Raw genomic sequence first — 22,945 nt, forward strand, 5'->3', positions numbered from 1 at the left:
AAAAAATGTCGCTTACGTTATTTTGGCGGTTGGGGCTCGATATGTACCGTTGTATACAATAAACGTTTGATAAGAAAAATTTTCTGTACATTCAATTGAAGACGTTTTTGGGTAGGAAATGACGTTTTTTCAGACCAAGAGGGACGTTTTCTCATGTCGAAGACCTGGCAACACTGACCGGCAGTCTGGCCAAACAGCCGCGTGTGTGTGTGGTTGTGTTCGCTATATTAAACTACTGTGTTTATTTTATTCAGTGGGGGTTAGTGGGACCTCCACCCAACCCTGGAAAATACGGAAATATCATAGTTTTTGTATATTTCGAAAATACCGTTATATGGGAGATGGGCGTGGTTATTGTCCGATTTTGCCCATTTTCAATCCCAACCTACCTTGGATAAAGGGCAACCTATTTACCAAATTTCATTGACATATCTCAATTTTTTCTCGAGTTATCGTGTACGTGGACAGACGGACGGACAGACAGACATGGCTTAATCGACTTCTCTTTTCATTCTGATCATTTATGTAAACATTTGTCATATCTATCCCGATTCGTTTTGGCTGTTACAAACAACCGTTATGCGAACAAAGTTATAATACCCTTGTGCCCAAGTGCGCTCGGGTATAAAAACAACACAATTGAAAAGTAAAAAGAGCCAAAATGTTCTAAGCAAAGTGAAAGTAAAAAGAGCCATTCGTTGCTAAGCAAAGAGCGGCATTTGGCTCAAAGAGCCACGTTTGCCAACGGTGGGCAAACCAAAACAGTATAGGTACTCTAATTCTTTTATTTTGAAATCAAAAAATATTTAGAGGTCGCTCAAAGCGCTCAAAGTTTTCCATGTATTTTATATGGGGAAACCCCTACTTTTCGTAGAAATGGTATAGACTTCTTGAAAACCAAATCAAAGTTTTGCATGTATTTTATATGAGAAAAACCCTACTTTTTGTAGAAATACTCTTCTTGAAAATCAATATTTTTCAGACGGAAAACTGTTCCTCTTCAGCAGATTCACAAAAATCATACCCAATTATTTATTTCTCCATTTTTTCATAGTAACCATATTTTATAGCTCGCCGAAACCCCAGAAAATGCAATGGGGGATATATAAAAAACCTTTAGTGTTAAAAAATTGTTAAATAAACAATTGGGTGATGTTATTCGAAGATCGAAAACTATTAATTCTGACGAATTCTATACCATTTCTACGAAAAGTTGTTTTTTCCCATATAAAATACATGCGACAACTGTGAGCGCTTTGAGCGACCTCTAAATATTTTTGGATGTCAAAATAAAAAATAGGGGTAGACTTTTTTCGATATAAAACAATCCTAGGGGTGAGAGCATTAAAATTCCGACTTTACTTATTGTGGACCACCCTAATTTACATATGTATATTTTTAACCAATTTGCTTCTGATTCTGATCTGAAAAAGTAACATTCTGAACGTTCCTCATAATCCTTAATATAGAAAGGCCCTAACTCATAGTCGCTGAAAAACAAAAAATCCGTAACTGACTAAAATTTTGTATAGCTTAAAATGATGTGGGGACTTATAATTCGATGAAATGCATCATAATAAATCAAAAAGGGAATTTTGGATTTTTACTTAGTTGCGGCTTTATGTATTTCAGCGACGATGCGAGATAGGGCCATTCTATATTAAGGTCACGATTCCAATAGCACTCCGGTTTACAGGATTTAGTCAGAATTTACAGGAAGTCGTTCCTATTGACATAAAACCTGTAAGTGGGAACACTTTTGAGAGAGTAACTGAGTAACTGTTCCTAGTCAGAAGTTACAGGATTTAGTCCGGAGTTTTTTTCCTGTAAGTTCATGAAAATTGTCAAACGATCAGCTGATTTCCATGTGCAAACAAAAACAGAAAGTGCTGTAAGCAAAGAACCTTATATTTGTAAAAAAAGGAAGTAACCAACGAAATATTTGAATATGTGTAGATTTTAATAATTAATTAGTGATATTTCAGCAAATCACTGTTGTACAAATGACAGGTATACAAACCGACTGACGTTTTTACAGGAAATAGTGCTTTTTGCGTTCCCGTGCACTTCTGCATCTGTTCTCCTTTTACTCTCACTAGAGAGAGTAAAATTGTAGTTTGACAGCTCCACAGGTTTTAGTCCGAAGTTCAAAGGAACAGACTAATGAAATAACTAAACACATTAGGGGTATTCACGATCCGGTGCGTACTATCTAGCATTGGTGCATAGATAGCATAAATAACGTGAACACAATAGGGGTATTCTCGAAGTCTTGCACGATGCACGGATTGCACAAAATGCAAAAATACTATTTCAAATTTCGAAGAGTACGAGAGCACCCCATTGCAAAGTGGTAGCATGCATGGGTAGCAAGCAGCGAAATTACGTATCAAATACAATAACAAAAGACAGCAAAACAAAAAAATGGAGTGAGCGAGATGAGAGGAATGAGAAAAATATGTAGCAATTACAACAACAAAACAACTAGCACAGGGTCGCATTTATCTATTTTGCAAAATATATACTTGGGTTTCGACGTTGCATATTTTGCAGCGATAGGAAATATTGCTTCCCATGTATTTTGTTGTGTGTTTGCAAGTTATGCACTCCATGCAATCCGTGCTACTTGCAATGGCTTTGCAAGCTTTGGAGAATACCCCTATTGAATAACAACAATCATGCTTTTTATGCTATATATGCACCATGTTAGACAGTATGCACCGGATCGTGAATACCCCTATTGCATTCACTTGTTCATACCTATTAACGCTAAAAACTTCCAGATTGATTCACATCGACGGTGTCACGTTAGTTTGCTCTTGAGTGGGACAACTACTTACATTTAATATGCATATTTAATTGATTTCGTTTTAAATGTTTTTACAATGAATTGTATTAATACTACATAAATGAAAATTTTCGATAGGAAGGTTCTCAAAGATTCGTAACAGCATCGCTGCTTTCTCCTCTGGTCGCCGCGATGGCAGCTGCCGCAGCAGCTGCACTACCCGAGTAACTTTTCATATTGATTTCCATGGTTGTGAGTGCGCTGGATACATGGTACAAGTTCTCCGATAGTATTGCATAAACCTCGAATAGCTCAGAATCGTATTTTGAAACGATAAATGCCTCTGAAATATAGACATACGAATATGAAATATTAGTTTCAGGCAAAGTATTTTGAAATCATATAATGTTTTATATGTAAATCTGAACATGATACAAAAATTTAAAATACTTATACTACTTATTCTTGTGTCACGGATCTGAAAAACCAGATTTACAAGAAATATACATATGTACATATAAAGTATATACAGCTACGATCATAGAAAAGGCGCAGTTAGTCAACGACGTAGCGTAAACGTAGGTTGACGTACGTAGCAGCATATGAAATTTACTGTTGATGGAGCGAGAGAGAAGCAAAGGCAACGTCACCGCCATGTGGTAGTGAGTTTTGGTTAACACGCAAATCCCATAAGGTAGATCGTGTCTGCGTCAACCTACGTATACGCTACGTCGATGACTGTTTGAGCTTTAATGCTCTACTGTTGCTGCAATTAAGGGGCATTGACCAGCCTTCTATTTAGATATTTCCAAACTAGTTCGGCAATGCAAGTCTCAAATACAATATCTTGGCAAAAATAACCAGCATGCTTTACTTTGGGTCACTCGGGGGTACCTGGTAATGAGACATCTGACCATTTGGCCAGAGTAGGCTTAGACCAGGCATTCCGCGGTCCAGTAATAGCACTCTCCACTTCGGCCATCGGAGCCGCATGAAGATGAAAATAAAATAATGTAAAAAAATATTTTTTAAAAACAAGCTTTTGTTTAACATGTACACTGAGGGAAATAATGCATAGTAAAAATGAATACTTTATATTTGATTATCGTTTCAAAATGTTCGGGAAAATTTTAGTTTGGCAGCCCCCGCGTACAAAAAAAAAGGTGGCTATGGGGGGGGGGGGGGGGGGGGGTAGGGGGAGTTCTCCTGATTGCAAATATATATACTTTTAGCCGCAGGAGGCTTATAGTTTTTAAGTTATTTGTTGTTAAAGTTTGTAAATTGAACTAACCTCTAGGCGCTATTTCACACAATAAACACTATATATATGTAGACACTTCGGCAAAATAGTTGCATTAAAACCCCGCACAATGAAATGTAAACATATTTTTTACATTTATGATGTATTTTTAGTAAATTAAGTAAGTGTTAATAATTATCACGCACTTATATATGTATACGCACATTGTGAATACAGAACCGTTGATTCAACCATGGTTTCACACTGACATTAGAAGAGTGGAAGAGTGCAGCCACATCTAAGAAAATAACAATAAAAGAGAATAGTTTTTATCGTACCCATTTTCCTGCTCAGCGTTGAATTAGTAGTAAAGGAGGGTATGGGGTTAAATACCCCCAATATATAAACAAAACTGACAAGCGCCGCAGGCCAAAATTTTTAATAAAAAATCGCGCAATTTTTTATTACAAATTTTCATTATTTATCGAAGTATTGATTTTTATGGAAAAAGCGCCGCAGGCGAAAATTTGTAATAAAAAATCGCGCGGTTTTTTATTAAAAATTTTTATTATTTATCAAGTATTGATTTTTATGGAAAAAGCGCCGCAGGCGAAAATTTGTAATAAAAAATCGCGCGATTTTTTATTAAAAATTTTCATTATTTATGGATGTATTGATTTTTATGGAAAAAGCGCCGCAGGTGAAAATTGTTAATAAAAAATCGCGCGATTTTTTATTAAAATTTTTTATTATTTATCGAAGTATTGATTTTTATGGAAAAAGCGCTGCAGGCGAAAATTTTTAATAAAAAATCGCGCGATTTTTTATTAAAAATGTTCATTATTTATCAAATTAACGATGTACGTTTTCTACATTTGTGTTCTTTGAACTACAATAACACCAGTAAATATTATTTCCACCCGAAAAAAATAATACCGTTATGATCAGGAGTAAGACCCCTATCGATCCTAATATTATTATTTTTAATAAGAGCAATATATGTACGTATTATACACTTATACTTCCTAATTATACGCACTTATTTGTGTATTTTTTTAACGTATGGTAGCATACATTTTGTGTTACTGTCATCCATTGTTATTTCTGCTTGTTTGTGAAATGTGCAAACGTTTGTGAAGACATTTATAAACGCGTTTTACTTAATTAATTAATTAAGAATTGTATATTAAAGTGGAAATCTCAGGCCGGGGTTTTAATGCAACTATTTTGCCGAAGTGTGCACATAAATAAAGTGTTTATTGTGTGAAATAGCGCCGAGAGGTTAGTTCAATTTACCAACTTTAACAACAAATAACTTAAAAACTAAAAGCCTGCTGCGGCTAAAAGTATATATATTTGCAATCAGGAGAACTCCCTCTACCGTTCCATAGCTACCTTAATGCGGAACTCCGGGGATGCCAAACTAAATTGCAGCCAAATGTTCGTATTTAAAAATAATATTTTCATACAAAATTTATTACGCACGTATTTGACTGTTCACATCAGGGATGAAAAATGGAAATTTCAGATTGTACCTAAAAAAATTTACATCATTGATTTGTAGTTTTATTATAAATCTTTTTTTAAAACATGAATACAAAAGATGGATGTACTTTAACATGATTAGGTTTTTTTTTTTAACTGAGCCTATATCTATAGACTATAGTCTAATGGGAATCGAAGAAGCGTTCTTTTTGTTTAATTTTTACTACTGAAAAATATTGGCGAAAAAGACAAAAAACACATTTTGCGAAGTATACTTCTTTATCCAGCTTTTTATAAAACAACAGGAAAAGCCTGCTAGAAAATAATCAAATTGCCGTAAGTAACTTCGAAAGCACTTTAAATATATTTCCAGAAATCAACAAGCGAATATGGGCCAAATAGCTATAGTTCTCATCTAAAGAAAATATGAAATTTGAAGACATCCCAGACACTGGACTGTATGTAGGGATGCAAACGATGCATCGATGTTTTCAAAACATCGATGTTTCGTCCAAAAAAATCGATGTTAATATCGACGTTTTGCTGGAGGATAGATCGTCGATACATCGACTAGGAAAGTGAAAAACAGCGACATCGTTTACTCACTCCGTTCGTATTGTGCCGAACGACCAGTGGCAAGCGAGCGCTTGTTTTCGAAGGCTGGTGCAACCATCATTCAGGATAGAAGCAGGCTTTTCGGGGCTAGATTATCAAAGCTTGTTTTCTGAACTAATTTCAAAATGTTTATTCATATTTAAATAAATAAGATTTACATATTTAAGATACATCATAATAATAAAACAGGTGCAAGTTTTAAGCGGCTAAAAATCGCTTTGATTTTTAATGATTTTTTTGGCGGCTTTTGCGTTTTTTTTCAAATAAGAGGTTAAAAATCAAGGCGATTTTTAACGGCTTTTTTTAAAAATACAGATAAAAAAGTTCAAAATTAAGATAAAAATGTGTTGAATTTTTCAAAGTTTTGTATAAAGTTATGGTTTGCAGCGGATATGTGAATCTAGTTCTTTCGAGTTTAAAAAATATTTCAGGCTACATTTTATTTCGTGTAGCAGATGAGATATTAAAACATCGGTAAAACATCGATGTATCGTTTTTATAACCGATGTTTTTTTGACATCGATGTTTGTTGCGGGAACATCGATGTTTTTAAGAGCGATGTTGCATCCCTAACTGTATGGTTTTCATTATGTCATATTTTGACAACAAAATTTTTTGACATATTTTGACTCAACTTTCTTTCCTTTATCCCTACTTTTACCGCTGATATTATGGGCCAAAAACTTACAAATAGCCACTTTAACAGCGCATGTACACGCCTGAAGGTCTATTATGATCTAAATCAATCAAAATACCATTTTTTAGTCTCATTTGACAATTTGTTTTCACTTATTTGACCGCAAATGCCATTGAATTTGACTTAGTGAAAATAAGCGTTAAGATTAATAGAAAAAATTACGAATTTGAGGATAGCTAAGTAAAGTGTTAATTTTTCGTAGTAGCTGCTCTAAAAACAGTGTAAGATGTTCAAGATAATACTTAATATGACTTTTTTAAATTCTTCCTTTTGACCACTTTTCTTTAGAATTGTTTATTCTTCAAAATGAAAGCGAAGCTTCTCCCGTGCCTACAAGTAAATATATTAGCACGGTAAAGGAAAAAGAAAAAAAAACTAAAAATGCATCTGATCAAAAGATGATTGTACCTAAAATCTAGTGGCTGTACCTAATGTACCTTTAAGTCATCAAACGTCGGAAAAAGGTACAATTGTGCCTACTTTTTCATCCCTGGTTCACATCTGAGTATGTATATGTAAGTGTACATACGCACCCCAAGCATGCAGAGCGACGCTCTGAGAGCGGGGACAACACACATATACATACATGTTTATCCGCACAAATCGCGTGCTGTGGTGTTGATGGATATTCAACATTTGAAAGCAAATTTGTATGCCTAGGTGTAGCTGAGTGCGCAAAGATGCTTGCCACAAGTTGTTGATATTCGGAGATGGTCGGGTTCGAATTCCACGGCAGGCAACATGCTAACTGATTTCTTTTTTTAGTTTTTGTCCTTGATTATTCACTTTGCGGATGCTTTTTCAGTACAAACGCGGTTATTTTAATATGCGCGTAATTGAATTGAATATTTACCAATATACAATACTTTCGTTGACGTTTATAGTAAGATCAATTACGTTTCTATTTGATTTTAATATTTTTTCCCCTCAGTGTACAATCAAAGGAATAAAATGAAGTAGTGTAACAAAAGATTGTTTAGCAAGAAATTTTTGTTAAAACTGTTAACTAACTAAGTTCAGCTTACGTTAAAGTTACTAAAAGCCAAATAGTGAAAGGAGTTACTCAAACTCTAATGAAAATTATTAGCAATATGTACTAATTTACTTCGTTTTTAAAAAACTTTGTCGCGCGAATAGCAAACCGGCATTTACATATCTGCATACATACATATGTATACCTAACCAATTATGCATGTACGCTGAATTTGCTGACAAGCTTTTTTAAAAACGAAGTAAATTAGTACAAATTGTTAGTAACTTTCATTAGAGTTTGAGTAACTCCTTTTACTATTTGGCTTTTAGTAACTTTAACTAAAGCTTAACTTATTTTTTTTTTATTAATTTTAGTGGAATTTTGACAAAATTTTCTTGCTATAAAATCTTTTGCTACACTACTTTATTTTATTCCTTTGATTGTATATGTTACATAAAAGCTTGATTTTAAAAAATACTTTTTTTTACCGGAACATTGAACAACGGGCCACATCAGTATGTTAGCTATAGACAAATATTTTTCGTTTACCTTTACCATACCATGGCACACAACTATGCATCATTAGCCCTATTCGCGTACGCACTATCTAGTAAATCCAGTACTAATTTTACTGGTTTTTTACTGGATGTCGTTTTCGTACGCAAAAATTTGCAAGAAACTAGCAAAAGAGGGGAAATTGAGAGAGCAAAAATGACAGCTGAACTTGCAAGTTTTACTGGATTTTTACTGGATAAATTTCTACTAGCAACTATTTGCTAGCAAGAAAAACAGCTGATGGCATGATGCTTAATGTAATTCACATTAACAAAATAATTGTTTGTGGTGCTTTTAGAGTTGCAGTTGACAAAATAAACCTATTTAAATATATAATAAGGTGGAAAATACTAGTTTTCTAAGAAAATTGCATCGGAAAGTAACAAATTAATCAGCTGTTCATAAAACTAGCAACTTCTTGCTGGTTTTTCGTTTTCGTACTTTCTTGCATATTTCACTCATTGGGAGTAAATATTGGCTTACTCTCCGAAATTTGGTTACTGGCAAGTTACTGGATATTTTTTGCTGGAGAATACGAAAACACACCTAACCTAACCTAACCAGGACTGCCAACTTGGTTCAAACCGTGCCATTTTTTGCCGCATGTATTTTACTTCAAATTGCACTTAATTTTTCAATTCGGCACAAACTGCCAAATTGGCACTTTTGAAAAACAGTAATATTTCCCCTTTGCATGTACTTCGTTTTGTCAACTAAAATTTTCTAATTTCTATAGTGTATACAACTGGTTTATCTTACTTTGCATCGGTTTTTTGTTTTAGGAATGTATTTGTAATTTTAATGCTAAATGAGAAGAACAAAACAGAATGACACATTTTTTGGCACTTTTATTTATTTATTTTTCTATTCGGCACATTTTGGAACTGTTTCATGCTCAATATGACACTTCATAGCTAAGTATAGTTGACAGCCCTGATTGTACTAACTGAAATTTTTTCGCCTGCGCGATAGTACAGGTACCTATGTATGCATGGGCGTAGCCAGGTAGGGGCAGGGGGGTGCTCGAGCCCCCCTAACTTTCAAATTTTCCTTATATATATATAAAATATTACCCTGAAATGCCAGGTTAATAGGGTCGAGCCCCCCCCCCCCCCCCCCTAAATTTCATTCTGGCTACGCCGATGTATGTATGTACACTTTTAAGATGCATGCATGTGAATTATGCGTGGCTTTTATTGTATCTCTGTATTTCCATAACTCCCTGTGTGAGGAAACCAAATAATGTAATTCTTAACAGAAGTGCCTAAAACCACAGAATAAACAGTATACAGAAGACGCACCACATACAAATTTATTTTTCTTCGGCGGACGTAATATTACAGCCCGGAACAGAGCAGAGAAGTTAACATCACGTCCACTATGAATAACATGGCGACCCGGAACAGAGCAGAGGAGCTAACGTCACGTCCACTATGAATAACATGAAGTTAACATCTCGCCACAAACACACATCGTAATCAGCGTTGCCGCGAGCTTGAAAAAAATGTATCAGTTGCCGAGCAGAAAAAGTATCAAAAGCAAACAAAACTGTTGTTTGTTAAACTATTAATTAAAAAACAAATAATAAATAAAGTTTTATAATTAAATCCATAGTTATGAAAAAATTTATATTTCCTGCTTCTGTCTGCTTATTTGCATAACGATAAACAAACTAAAGCCCCTAAATCACACAAAACCCTTGCGCAACCCGAGACTTGTACAAGTCAATATTCTGGAAATTCTACAGCATAAAATTGCGCAAATATTATTTTGAAGAAACGTTGAGCAAGTAAATATTTGCAAGAAATATGAATGTGCACTGCATATTTTGATAGCTTCAGCTTTAAAACGTAAAAAAAATGAATAAAAAAAAATTAATTTTTTTCTACGCTTTTATCCATATTTTACAGCATGATCTGGATAGCAAAATCAAAACTAGACTAAATATTTCCATACGCAGCACAAATTATTGTACAATAACACAAGCATGAGCAAAATATCGAAATAATTTTTATTTTAGCGCAATAACGTGCAATTTAGGACAAACGACCCCATACACCTCACACACAATCGTCGCAAGCCCGATATTGCGTAATGTTTTTGTGTGGTTTACTTATAAATATCTATATGTATATAAATTGTGAGACTTTAAAAAACAAGAAAAAAAATTGTCTTTAGACTAGTAATACTATTCATAATTTTGAAAAATTCATTTCTGCCAGCCGAACGCTTGATACTTTGGCATTTGGGAACAAAAAATTATCAGATACTACCGTTTAGAAAAAAAAATATTAAAACATATACATGTATCAAACGGCAACGCTGATAGTGATGGCAAACGAAGTTAGTTAACTTTTTGTCGTCATAGCGACGATGGAATTAACAGCGTCAGCCGAGTTAAAATACTGCTAAAGTAACAGAGGCAGCGACGCTTGTGATACCCTTGCTTGCCTCACCGCTCGTACCGTAAATTCAAATTGGTTCGATAGCAGAGAACTTATAAGTTCTCTGCTTATACGTTCTCTGCTTAGGTAGACTGCATGATTCAATAATACAAGGTTCGATAAACTGACAGTTGTCTCTCTCGCACCACTCCCTTAGCAGTGGCACCGTGTTGCTTCTTTGCAAATTTACAATGAAGCAGTGTAGCTTCGGTTGAAATAAAAGTATAAGCTTTTGTGCAATATGTTTATTTGTATATGCATATGAAGCATATTTAACTGATGAAAACATAAACTGTTTTTAAATTGGATGTTTACATCAATCTCATAGTAGTCTTATTTAAATTTAGAGCCATTTTGCAGTTTAACGGCTAAATAGCATATAAATTACGTAATTCACGTAGATATATTAATATTACGTTCAACATTTCGTTTAAAATGCCAGATTTCCTGCAAATACATTAGAATTTACAAAAGGAATTTAACTACTAATTGCCTACTTGGAGTACTTTTCTACTACCATTTTCGCAACAAGGGATTGCATTCTTGCCCTTTCTCTGTCCTTCGTAAATGCAACCTTTTTTAAGGGAGTGGCAAACCGCAGCTGTCAATAATTATCTAACCTTGTATTATAGAATCATGGGTAGACTGCACTTGAAGAAAAGAGCGCTCGCCCTCAGCACGATTTCCAAATTCTGGATGATGACATTCCTTCTACCTCGAAAAGGGCAACAACCGGTGCAACTTTTGACGAATTCAAAGATGCGACAAATGAATCTGCAGAAACAGTTTTTGAAGAAATTAATACGGAAATAAAGATTTATTTGAAAAAATCGGAAAACAAAAGTTGTGACGATGTTTTAACATTTTGGGAGAAAGCTAAAGATTTGCCCCTTCTTAGAAGTCTTTCAAGGCAAATTTTAAACATACCAGCTAGCTCAGCAACTAGTGAAAAGGTTTTTTTGTGTCAGGCAGAATTCTGGAAGAAAGGCGTGCACGACTGCTTGGTGAAAACCCTGACAAAATTTTATTTTTAAACAAAAATATGAGCTAATGACATTTTAATATTACATACGTTGAATAAATATTGACACCAATTCTTTTTTATACTTGTAATAGATTCATAAGTATGTATATCTGAAATTTGTTAAAATAATAATAGTGTCTTCAGCCCTTGCTAGGCGTTTGGCCAAGCTTTTATAATAATACTGGTATGATAAAAGGCTATTTATATGAAATACTATTTATATAAATAAAGTTTAAATTTCAAAAAAATGTCCGTGAGGAACCGTGCGTGAGCATGCGTGATTGAAAAAATAGGCATCGTGAGCGTGCGTGAACGTGATTGAAAAAAATATAGCAGGACGTGAGTGTGCGTGATTTAAAAATCCATCAACGTGAGCGTGCGTGAACGTGAGTCAAAATTACTCACGTGCCCATCTCTAGTTGGCATTCGTTCTGCAGGTTGACGTTTTTAACGTTATTTGGACGTTTTTTGTATCCTGTTGACGTTTGGACGTTTTTTGTGTAAAAAATGACTTTTTTAACTTCCCAGTAATTTTCGTCTCGCACGTTTAATAATGTAACGAAGTATTTAAAAATTTCAATTTTGTCGGATAACGCAATCAATTCATACAGGTGATATACAAAAAGACAGATGGAAAGACATATCTTCGCTATATTTGGGAACGTTGGTTATCTATTATACTGAACATATTTTGAGTTACATCTCTATATTATTAAACGTGCGATATATTCAATGTATAGCGTACTATTTGTTTGTAGAGTAAATACTTCCGCTCACACTTTCGACAAATTTGTTACTAAATCTCGTAAGTAGAACTGATTTTGAATTATTTTCTTAATAAATCTTTACAAGCTTTGCTTTTTGCACCAGTTGCTTCAAAACATATTTACTGTTTGGACACAGATGACTTAAATATGATGCAAACCAAGCGTACGCGCATTTTTTTTTATTCTTCGACTAAGGATCAAAGGCTGGTTGTGTAAACACTTGAGGTTACGAGGCTTATTGCAATGTTTGCAATTGCACTTTAAAAGCCAAATCAGGAAGAGCTGATCTATTGCAACACGCACGCTCGCAAAAGTACCAAAAAAGCTCTAGCAGCGTAAAAAGTTAGAAAAAAGTAGGCGATTTTTTTAAGACTTCATTGAAAATATAATAAAAATCAACGCGATTCTTTAGCAAATTAAAACTTGCACATTCTTGCCCTGAAATTGATGGGATATCAAACTGCATATTCAAAAACATTCTAAAAGATCTGAATAGAAAGTCGAAAATCTAGCTGAAACTTTGCAGATTTTTAAAATTTTTGCACAAAGTCTGAAATGTGGATTTATATTGTGTTTGTTATATAATGAGATAGGCTTTTATGGACAAATAATAAACATTAAATAAACAAAAGAAAAACAACCAAAATCGATCAAAATGTTGATGACTTAATCAGCTGATCACAAGTGTATGTATTAAATGATTTTTATATTAACAACCTCAAATCAGTTTACAATAGTGGTATTCACCGAATTGAGCAATTCTAATGAATGCGATTCTAATGAATTTTAAATGTACTCTGTCGAAATGCCATTTTAATATACCTTACGTACATATGTATGTACCTTTGTATACAATAAAAGTTTAATACGAACAATTCTGTGTGCATACATTTGGAAAAGACGTTTTTGGGTAGGAAATGACGTTTTTTCAGACCAAGAGGGACGTTTTCTCATGCCAAAGACCTGGCAACACTGGCTATATGGACGGCTGCATTTGAACTCGTGTATTCATAGTCACCTGGTGAAGCGACGCCAGCACCAACGCAACGCCAAAGCTGTACATAGATGGGCCTTTATTATTTTTTGAATGCACTAACGTTGCAGTGTATGCTGAGACTTCACATTGACCTAGATCTGGGGATGCAATACACTGGGGAACAAATTCAGGTTAGCAAAAGTTAAGTCGATTCTGAGAGTGAGGGCTGAAAATAGTGGCTAAATTAGTTTGTTTATGTTTGTTCGAATTTTTTTTTAATCGATCTTCGAACTTTGCAGTCAAATGCCGATTTTCAGCATATTGTTTATATGGTTTTTTGGCTATAACTCGTTGACTAATTGATAATTTTTCAATCTGTTAAAGCCAAATTATTGCTAGAGACCTGTGCAACAACTAAAATTAAAAAAAAAAATTGATTTAGAAAATTTTTGTAGTGCTTATGAAGCAAAATGTTGGATTTTTTTCATGCTTTTTGAACTTATTTTCCACAAAACTAAGTCTTTTTTGCTTTCTGTTTGATCTATAATATGCTTCTCAGTTTCGTCAATAAATTTCATTTGAAAAGAAAACAATCATAATACAAAACTTGCGTTTCCAGCTTAATATTAACTTACTTCTCATTTCTTATGTACCAATTTTTTCAGTGTAGGTTTTGAAGAAACATTGAAAAAGAAATTATAAAAACATGGAAAAAAATATAATTTTGATATGTTAGTTATGAAAAATTTTAAGTAAAACAATTAAATAAATTAAATTAATGATTTGGCCAGTTGCCGTTTAGCAGGCGGCTGTGGACCAACATCACTGCTCTCTCTAATATCTTGGTCATCGTCATCATCATCAGAAAGGTCGATAATTTCGTCCCACAGATATTCTGGAATTTCATCTTTGTCTTCCCCTTCTCCCTTAGCCTCTATTTTCACCCCTCACTCTCAGAATCGACCTAACTTTTGCTAACCTAAATTTGTTCCACAGTGTTATCAAAGTGTTCAAATAAGCAAATCAAAGCCCAGAAGCGTTGTGTGGACTTACTTCAATAAAATTTCATCGACAGAACCGGAATTCAAAATTAGTCGCAAATACAATACATTCATGTCGAAACAGATTGCAAGGAACAATACTGTCCAAATTATTATTCCTGAATTCTTTATAAAATGAGAGACAATCCATGGATGTTATTTTGAACGATGCATCGAAAAACCGATGTTTTATTTAAACAAAAAAAAATCGATGTTCCCTACCTAGAACACATGCACCAAGAATTTATATGTATATTTACAGTGATACTTTTTCTATTATCGGGAAAGTATATGTACACAGATTGCCCATTTATGGCGGTCATGGCGTATGCTAAGTAAAACAAAACAACAGTGAATTTGTTAACATTCAACTTTTTGATAAGAAACATGGTTCAGTTTTGTTAAATTGCAAAAATATATGATTTATAAAAAGAAAAAAGGTTAAAACACGTTGGCTCGCGGGAACGAGTTGTTTAATTTTACTCGATAATTGTCAAAATCAAAGTAGCGGTACCATTCACGATGCAGAGAACAAAAGTGGCGCATCCCGCAAACCGAAACTTTAAATGTACTGAAATGGACCAATTCTTTTACAAAAAATCACCATTTTTCACATTTTCTTTATTAATTCTTTTTATAAATCATATACATATTTTTATAATTTAACACAATTAATCCACACATGGACGTAGCCAGGTAGGGGCCGGGGCGGGGCCCGGGCCCCCCTTAACTTCCAAATTTTTGCCTAGGTATTCAAAAATAGTTCCACGAAATGCTTGCTTGATAATTTCGGCCCCCCTAACTTTCAAGGTTTTTTCTATATATATACTGCATAACAAATTATACTCCCAACGCTAACAAAATAATTAGTAAATTGATTTAAAAAGTGGATATGTGGATCATCCGGTTCTGTATCAAGTTATTCTCTCTAACTTCAAAGCACTTCCATTTAAAAAGGGTAAACACCTGGCTGCAGTCGACAATGACCAAAAATTGTTTAATTGTTTATTACTTTGTCTTTAAGTTTGTGTCTTTTCTAAGCGTACAACGAAAGATTTGTATCACAGATTATTGAGATTATTGATAAAACTATAGACCGGTTGGGTGATCAGCCAAGACGTTTACTTCTTAAGTGTGACAAAACAAAATCAAGTAATACATATATTTAGCATAAATGAATATACCAGCATAAAAAATCTGCATACTCAAAATGTTCAATACGTCCTCATATTTATACCATACCTATGTATATAATTTAAGAGAAGATATTTCGCTGCAAAGCAATGATTATAAATTGTTAGTTTACCTTTCCAAGGAGGAATATTACAGAGTATACGGAAAAAGTTTATTTTTTTATATTTTTTATTTTGAATAACGTCTGGCCCGGCTATTTGGTTTACTATACAGGTATGTAGAGAGCTATGAATTTAAAAAATACATCAGGGTTTAGTAGAGATATTCACTTTTGACCACTATGTTTTGTACATTTCCGAGTACTGAAAAGCTTTTGACTGCCATTCAACTGGGAGTGGCCCGCGTGCGCTGGGTTTGGGTCCCGTCAAGTTAAAACCTTGCCCAATGGAAAAAAACACATGCCTCGGGTGATACCCCCTTCTTTTGATGACGATCACGGCAGATATAGCAAGGACTATGATTTTAGGGTATGCACTTGGAATATCCGAACCCTTAATCGGGATGGTGCCTCTGCCCGGCTGGTTGATGTCGTAGGGAAAAATAAAGGCTGAAATCACCGCCATCCACGAAATGCGATGGATGGGGCGAGGAAGGTAAGCGTGGAGCCTTGCGACGTCTACTACAGTTGCCTCGTAAAGGAGTGCAATTCGGTGTTGGATTTGTGGTGGGAGAGAGACCGGCGTTCACTCTAGTGGACGAAAGTCTAGCCACAATTCGCACCAAAGCGAGATTCTTCAACATCTCATTCATATGTGCCAATGCCCCGATGGAATAGAAGGACGAGGCTTTGGCGGTTACAGAGCCAAATAAGAAGAAGAAGAAGAGAATAGATCTATAACTTTATCAGTCACACAGTGTTATAATCCCGACGAAATCCTTGACGGTGGTACCAGGAGGGGAACGGTACATGACGGTAGGAAGTTTTGTTTGGGTTAAAGTCTCACACTGACGAGGTTAGGCTTTCGATACTTCCTCCTCGTAAAATAAACATGCTCAGTAAAAAGTTAACAATTTAAATCGACGAATAGTTTTATATCAACTTTTGTGAACTTCTGTTTATTTGTTTTTTGTACAACATATTTACCTCTATTGGCTACAATAATTTTAAGCTATAATAAGCAATTTTTTAGTAAGTAAGTTATTGGTTTTGATTTTTTTTGTAGGGCCGCCCCTCTCCCCCCCTAAATTTCGTTCTGGCTACGCCCATGAATCAACATATCCTATCGCGAAATTTAATATTAAGAAAATTAACAGTTTGACAGTTTATTTTATCCCTTTATTCGGCTTTGTTTACCTTTGCGCAATCTTGTATTCTATGACCTCTGCATCGCACTAAACACATACCTGTACGATCTTTCATTATGCTTTGTGCATAAGCATTCAGTATAATGGGCATTTCATCGAACTTTAAACGACTATCCAAATTGTTGTAGCTAAAAATGGTTAAGTTTGGGTTGGACGCAGTCATTTGCGAAATGCGTTTGTATTGGCGCACATGCATTATGGCAGCCGACCATTTTTGCCCCTCGATAAGTTCTTGTAGTGTTACTTCGAATTCCTCGCTAGTCATGGGTATGCCTGGCGAAGGAGTGGGAGTGTGTTCGCCTTCGGTGGATGTCGATGCTGCCTCGAAACATTCGAGCTCCGCCTCACTGACGCTGCGTACCAAGGCGTCGCGCACTAATGCATATAAATCGGATATGTCGTGCATCTGTAAGCAGTTGCAAATCAAATGATATCACCTCACAGATAAATACATGTTTTGTTCAAATCTATCCGGATGCTCACCTTTTCGTTGATTCTGAAATGATTAACAACATTGGAGGATATTTTGTGGTTTGACTCGATTAGAAGCAGTAATTGAAACATCAATTTATATAATGCGCGACCCAGATCTAGTACCACTTCGGAGGAGGCCGGGTCGAAGGTCATGTAACCAATATTGGTGCTACTTGTCAACTCCATACTAGATGCAGCCACATCCGCTTCATTGAAGAGTGACAATTTGCATGACGTTTTAACAGCGTCGAGGCACTAGAAGCAAGTAACTTCCATTGGAATTGTAATTATTTAAAATATGTATATAGTTTCCACTCACCTCCAACACTTGATCCTTGCGGTCGAAGAAAGTCTCCAAGTGCTCCTGCACTTCTAACACATTAAATCGCAGTGTTTCAAATAGCCGGGGTGTAGTTGTCTGCGTATCACTACACCATACGCGTGGTGGATCAGCGCGCGAGCTAAGTAGATCAGTGAATAGCGATATGCGATTGCCTAGTTGCGAACCAATGCCGGTGAAGAATTTCTTTGCCTCCTTTGATATGCTAATCGTCTTGAAAGTCAGCTCTTTTATAAGTCGATAAAGCTGCATTAGAAGCTCAGATGTATGCGCCGAGGGCTGATTGATCAACATCGACTGTAGCTGCTTGCGCCAGTTCTCCTCAGCTTCATCGCGTATGGGTGCACCGAAGCGTATAATACCTGGCAAATGAGGCGACGCATTACACGGTGTTATGTCACCCAAGTCGCCTGCACTGGAACCACTTGTATCGCTGCGAGAAACAGAGTTACGACGACGCCGTTCACGTAGGCTTAGGGAGGTGGGAGGACCCACGTTGTACGCCGACTTCATGAACGCCTGGCGATGGTCTTCGTCAATAGGCGATTCCGATTCGCCATCCTCGTCAGATGAATCGTCTGCAGTTTGTCGACGTCTTTTGCTTAATATAGGTGTCTTCTCACTGAAGCTGTCCTCGAGCGCAGATGAATGACCACCTTTGATCGAACCACCGCCGATACCGCTGCCACAGGTCAAGCGCTCTTCCTCACCTTCGAATAGCTGATGACGTCTTACGCCCCAATTGAAGTTGTCTGTCGACTCGCCGGCAATGCTATCCTCGTATTCAAGAAAATCAAAGTCTTTGAAGACGGTAAAATCAGGCTGGCCATCATCACGGCGCGAGCCACTACTCAGATCACCCTGCGGACCAGAGGTCTCTTCCGTAGAAGATGCAGCGGAAGATTGGCGTTCCATAAGATCGGATGATTGGCTGAAAATCACCTGCACGGAAAGAAACAAAAATTTATAAGATGATTTTTGTAAAAAACGTCTTTTACTTTCAACACAAAGAGAAAAGTTGCAGATACAAATGCGCAGGTGCATATGTATATATGTGAAGCCTCCTTTGCGCAATTAAAGCAATGGAAATTATTTCACAAATATTTTTAAGACAGCAAAATTAAATTAAAGACGAAAACGAACGCTTACGCTTTGTCTGGTTACAATGGATCCCGTTAAGATCGATGTGCTCAGAGACTGCTATTTGCAGTAATTGGGGAAAGTGTAAGCAAAGATGAGTACAACAAAAACGAAAATAGAAACGCAAAAATCATGTTTAAATTTAATTAAAATATTTCAGACAAAAATCAAGTAATATTCGACTCGTAAGCGTGGGCAAATTAAATAATGCATATGTATATGTACATTAAAGTGGTCCAAAAATATATGTAAAAAAATAAGGTCGGATTTTTAATGCCGCCACCCCCTAGGATTATTATATACCGAAAAAAATATTCAGGGAGTGCTCCAAGGCGAATTAATATAAGGTGATAGCAGGAGTACAAAAACAAAAATCTAAATGTATTTTGTTTTTGCTTTGGCGGCATAAACTGTCAAAATCTGTAAGAGCGTGTGTAGAAATTCAAACAAAATTTTTCAATTTGATAGCAGAAGCCATGCGGCGAAACACATACACAAAATCAGCTGAGCTAGTAACACCACCTTATATTAATTCGCCTTTGAGTGTTCAAAGCGCTCAAAGTTTTCCATGTATTTTATATGGAGAAAAACAATTTTTCGTAAAAATGGTATAAAACTCTTGAAAATCTATATTTTTCGACCGGAAAACTGTGGTTCTCTTCAGGAGACTTCCAGTATTAATATCCAATTGTTTATTGAAGTGTTAGATATATTCTACTTTATAGAAAATGCTAAAAATTACCCAAATATGTAACATAGTGCAATGGGCTATAGTCGTTGCTCTGGGTATGCAGCTGTAACTGCATGGCTATACTCAATCCCGACTCTTGTGTCCTCGTTCGCGCACTCTGGCAACGTGAGCAACCCATGTGCGAGATGCGGTAACCAATCCGAGTGGAGCCTTGGGCCACGGCAGAAAGAGAAGGAGCTTCGGTGGGGCCACTCCGACTTATTCGGTTTAAGGGCTCACTGAAGTCTGCAGCGTCTGTTTACCAGTAGGTGCGGCTGCAAGCGGGTGTCTGTTTGGAGAAAGCGGCTCGCATTATAAACGAGTATTTGGTGGCGAAACCACCCCCGTCCCAGCAATGGGTTGTGCGTTGGGTTTAGGACCCGCCACGTAAGAACCACTTGAAGTGAAGAAGCAAGGCAAAGCCTCGGAAGACTCCGTCGCCGAGTACTGTCGTTCACCCCGGTGGACGAGAGTCTAGCCACAATACGCATGAAAGCGAGATTCTTCAACATCTCGCTCATCTGCGCCCATGCCCCGACGGAAGAGAAGGATGAGGCATCCAAGGATATCCTCTATGAGCGCTTGGAGCGCACGTACGAGCGCTGCCCCCGTCATTATAACAAAATCGTGCTTGGCGACTTCAATGCCAGGGTGGGCATGGAAGGGATCTTTGGAACCACCGTTGGAAAATTCAGCCTCTACTACGAAACGTCCGACAACGGATTGAGGCTGATCGACCTCGCCGGGGCCCGAAACATGGTAGTATGCAGTACTAAATTTTCTGCCTTCAAATGGAAGAATGTGAATGAATGAATGGAAAACATTCAAATCATTCAAACCCATTTCGGTTAAAGGTTTTTTCTACAAACAAATTTGTTTGTATTGTAATAGGTGCGCAGCAATACATACATACATACACACGTATGTTTGTGCATGTGTACATAGAAAAAAAATTTTTGGATATTCATACAAAAAATTGCATTTATTTCAATTCAATTTATTTTCACTTCGTGTGAATATTGTAATAGACACATATATCAGAACAGGTATTTACTCATATTCAAAAAAATGTGAAGCCAAAATCATTAATTCGTTTTGTATATGAATAATTCACAAGCCGTTTTGAACGAATTCATGCAGCCCTCTAGTTCATATTAATTGGTTATTTCACTTGTGAAAGGTAGCCGATGAATTCACTAGGCCGATTCTAGAGACTCCTGAACGGTGAAGAACAATATTACTGATAATCTGGTAGAATTGATGACTTCACTAGTTCCGCACTGCTGCTTCGTATTGAACGTTCGCTGCGTTACCTAGGTTACAGCCGTATTATTAAAACTTATAGTGAGAAAGCTGGTGAATGGTAATGTAGAAGTGCTACGGTTGCCAGACGTACTGATTTTATCACTACAGTACTGACTTTTCAACTCTTGTACTGATTTTATTCATTTCTGCAATCAGTACGCTAATGTCCTGATTTTTCAACTTGTACTGATTTCTACAGAGTTTTCCATTCAAACAAAATACTTTAGGATTTTCTTAAGGTTTATACATAACGTTGGAACTTATTTAAACTTACTTTAAAAAGTAAGAAGAAAATAATTTAATTATAGTGGGTATGTTTCAGATAATGTTGTATATGCCCAAGAAATTAATACAACAAAGAGTTCAATCGTTTTATGGGCATATCGCCGGGACATTACGTACCAGTTGCGATATTATGGAGCTTACATTGTTAAAAAAAGGCTGACCTTTTTGTCGAGTGTTGTTAGTTATCTCGAAAATAACTGTCGGTTTAATAACAACAAATCTTTTTTCACAATTTACTGACATTCTTAAAGGGTTTTGCATACAAGACATAGAGTTGGATACTCTTTTTAGTGAATTATTAGTCTTTCAAAGGAATTATGATGAAGGAAGGATGAAGAATTATAGATGAAGTCCTTAAATAGTGGTACTTTTGAAAAAAACGAACAGTCCAGCGCCTTTATCTTGGTCTGCAGGCTGTATTGGAGATACAGCCGCTAAATTTAAACGTAGAACACTTGGTATGGTTAAGAGCATATCCGAGTAAAAGCACTAAGAAAAAAATATCGATAACAAAAGCGATAATAATACCGATAGCAAAATCGATGAAAATATCGATATCGATAACAAAATCGATAAAAGTATCGACAACAGAATCGATAGCAAAGTCGATAACAACATCGATTACAAAATTTATCAAAAGAATCTATTACAAAATCGATGACAAAATCGATAAAAATATCGATCGAAGATCGTTAACACAATCAATAAAAATAGCGATAACAAAACTGATACACATATCGATGACAAAATCGATTAAAATATCGGCAACAAAATCTATAAAAATATCGATAACAAAATCAACAAAAATATCGATCGAAAATATATAAATAGTCGATAATAAAATCGATAACAAAGTCGATAACAAAATCTAATACAAAATCGATAACAAAATCAATAAAAATATCGATAACAAAACCGATAAAAAATATCGATAGCAAAATAGTTAAAAATATTGATCATTATATCGATAACTATAGCCATAGTGAAATCAATAACAGTATCGATAAAAGTTTCGATAACAAAATCGATAAAAATATCGATCACAAAACTAACAAAATATCGATTATTATATCGATGGGTCCCGAGAATCCCGAAAATCCCCAAATAGTTTCCAGATTGAGTCTCTGTGCCTCTATCTATATCCTTTTCTCTAAAACCATTATTTTAATCTTTCTTCCTCTATCTTCATCCATACTTTCATCGGTATCCTCATCCTCATCTTTTTGTTTATATTGATCTTTGCTTTTATTTTCATGTTTATAACATTCTTCATATACATATTCCACTTCACCTTTGCCTTTATATAATCCTTTTCTTTATCTATGTACGTGCTCAACTTTACTTTTATTCTTGGATTGGTCTTTTGCTAAGTGTTGTCTTACTTCAAAAAGTTTTCGCGTATTATGCATACATGTGTTCATACATATATGTATGTACATATATAATATGTATAGACAAATAATTAGAAGAAATCAACCAATACTTCCCATATACCAAACGAAAGGAAAACTTTTGAGTTTTTGATTAAAGAAAACAAAAACAAAATCATTCGAGCGGTTTTCGAGCAT

At 35.6% G+C, this 22,945-nt stretch overlaps 1 protein-coding gene across 1 annotated transcript in view; it reads right to left on the reverse strand.

Moving 5' to 3' along the window:
- Positions 1-2,640: 2,640 nt before the first annotated feature.
- LOC118749272 (protein furry-like) overlaps positions 2,641-22,945 on the reverse strand; it is an 85,579-nt gene continuing 65,274 nt past the window's right edge. Inside the window, exons 5-8 of the mRNA XM_036484072.1 lie at positions 17,897-18,859; positions 17,587-17,832; positions 17,143-17,509; positions 2,641-3,131 (exon numbers count right to left, since the gene is read on the reverse strand). Coding sequence (XP_036339965.1) covers positions 2,935-3,131; positions 17,143-17,509; positions 17,587-17,832; positions 17,897-18,859 — 1,773 coding nt within the window. The 3' untranslated portion in view covers positions 2,641-2,934. The remainder of the gene's footprint in view (positions 3,132-17,142; positions 17,510-17,586; positions 17,833-17,896; positions 18,860-22,945) is intronic.

This window comes from Rhagoletis pomonella, unplaced genomic scaffold (genome assembly GCF_013731165.1).
Source record: "Rhagoletis pomonella isolate Grant_MI unplaced genomic scaffold, Rhpom_1.0 Rhpom_scaffold_00014, whole genome shotgun sequence".
NCBI classification, from domain to species: Eukaryota; Metazoa; Arthropoda; class Insecta; order Diptera; family Tephritidae; genus Rhagoletis; species Rhagoletis pomonella.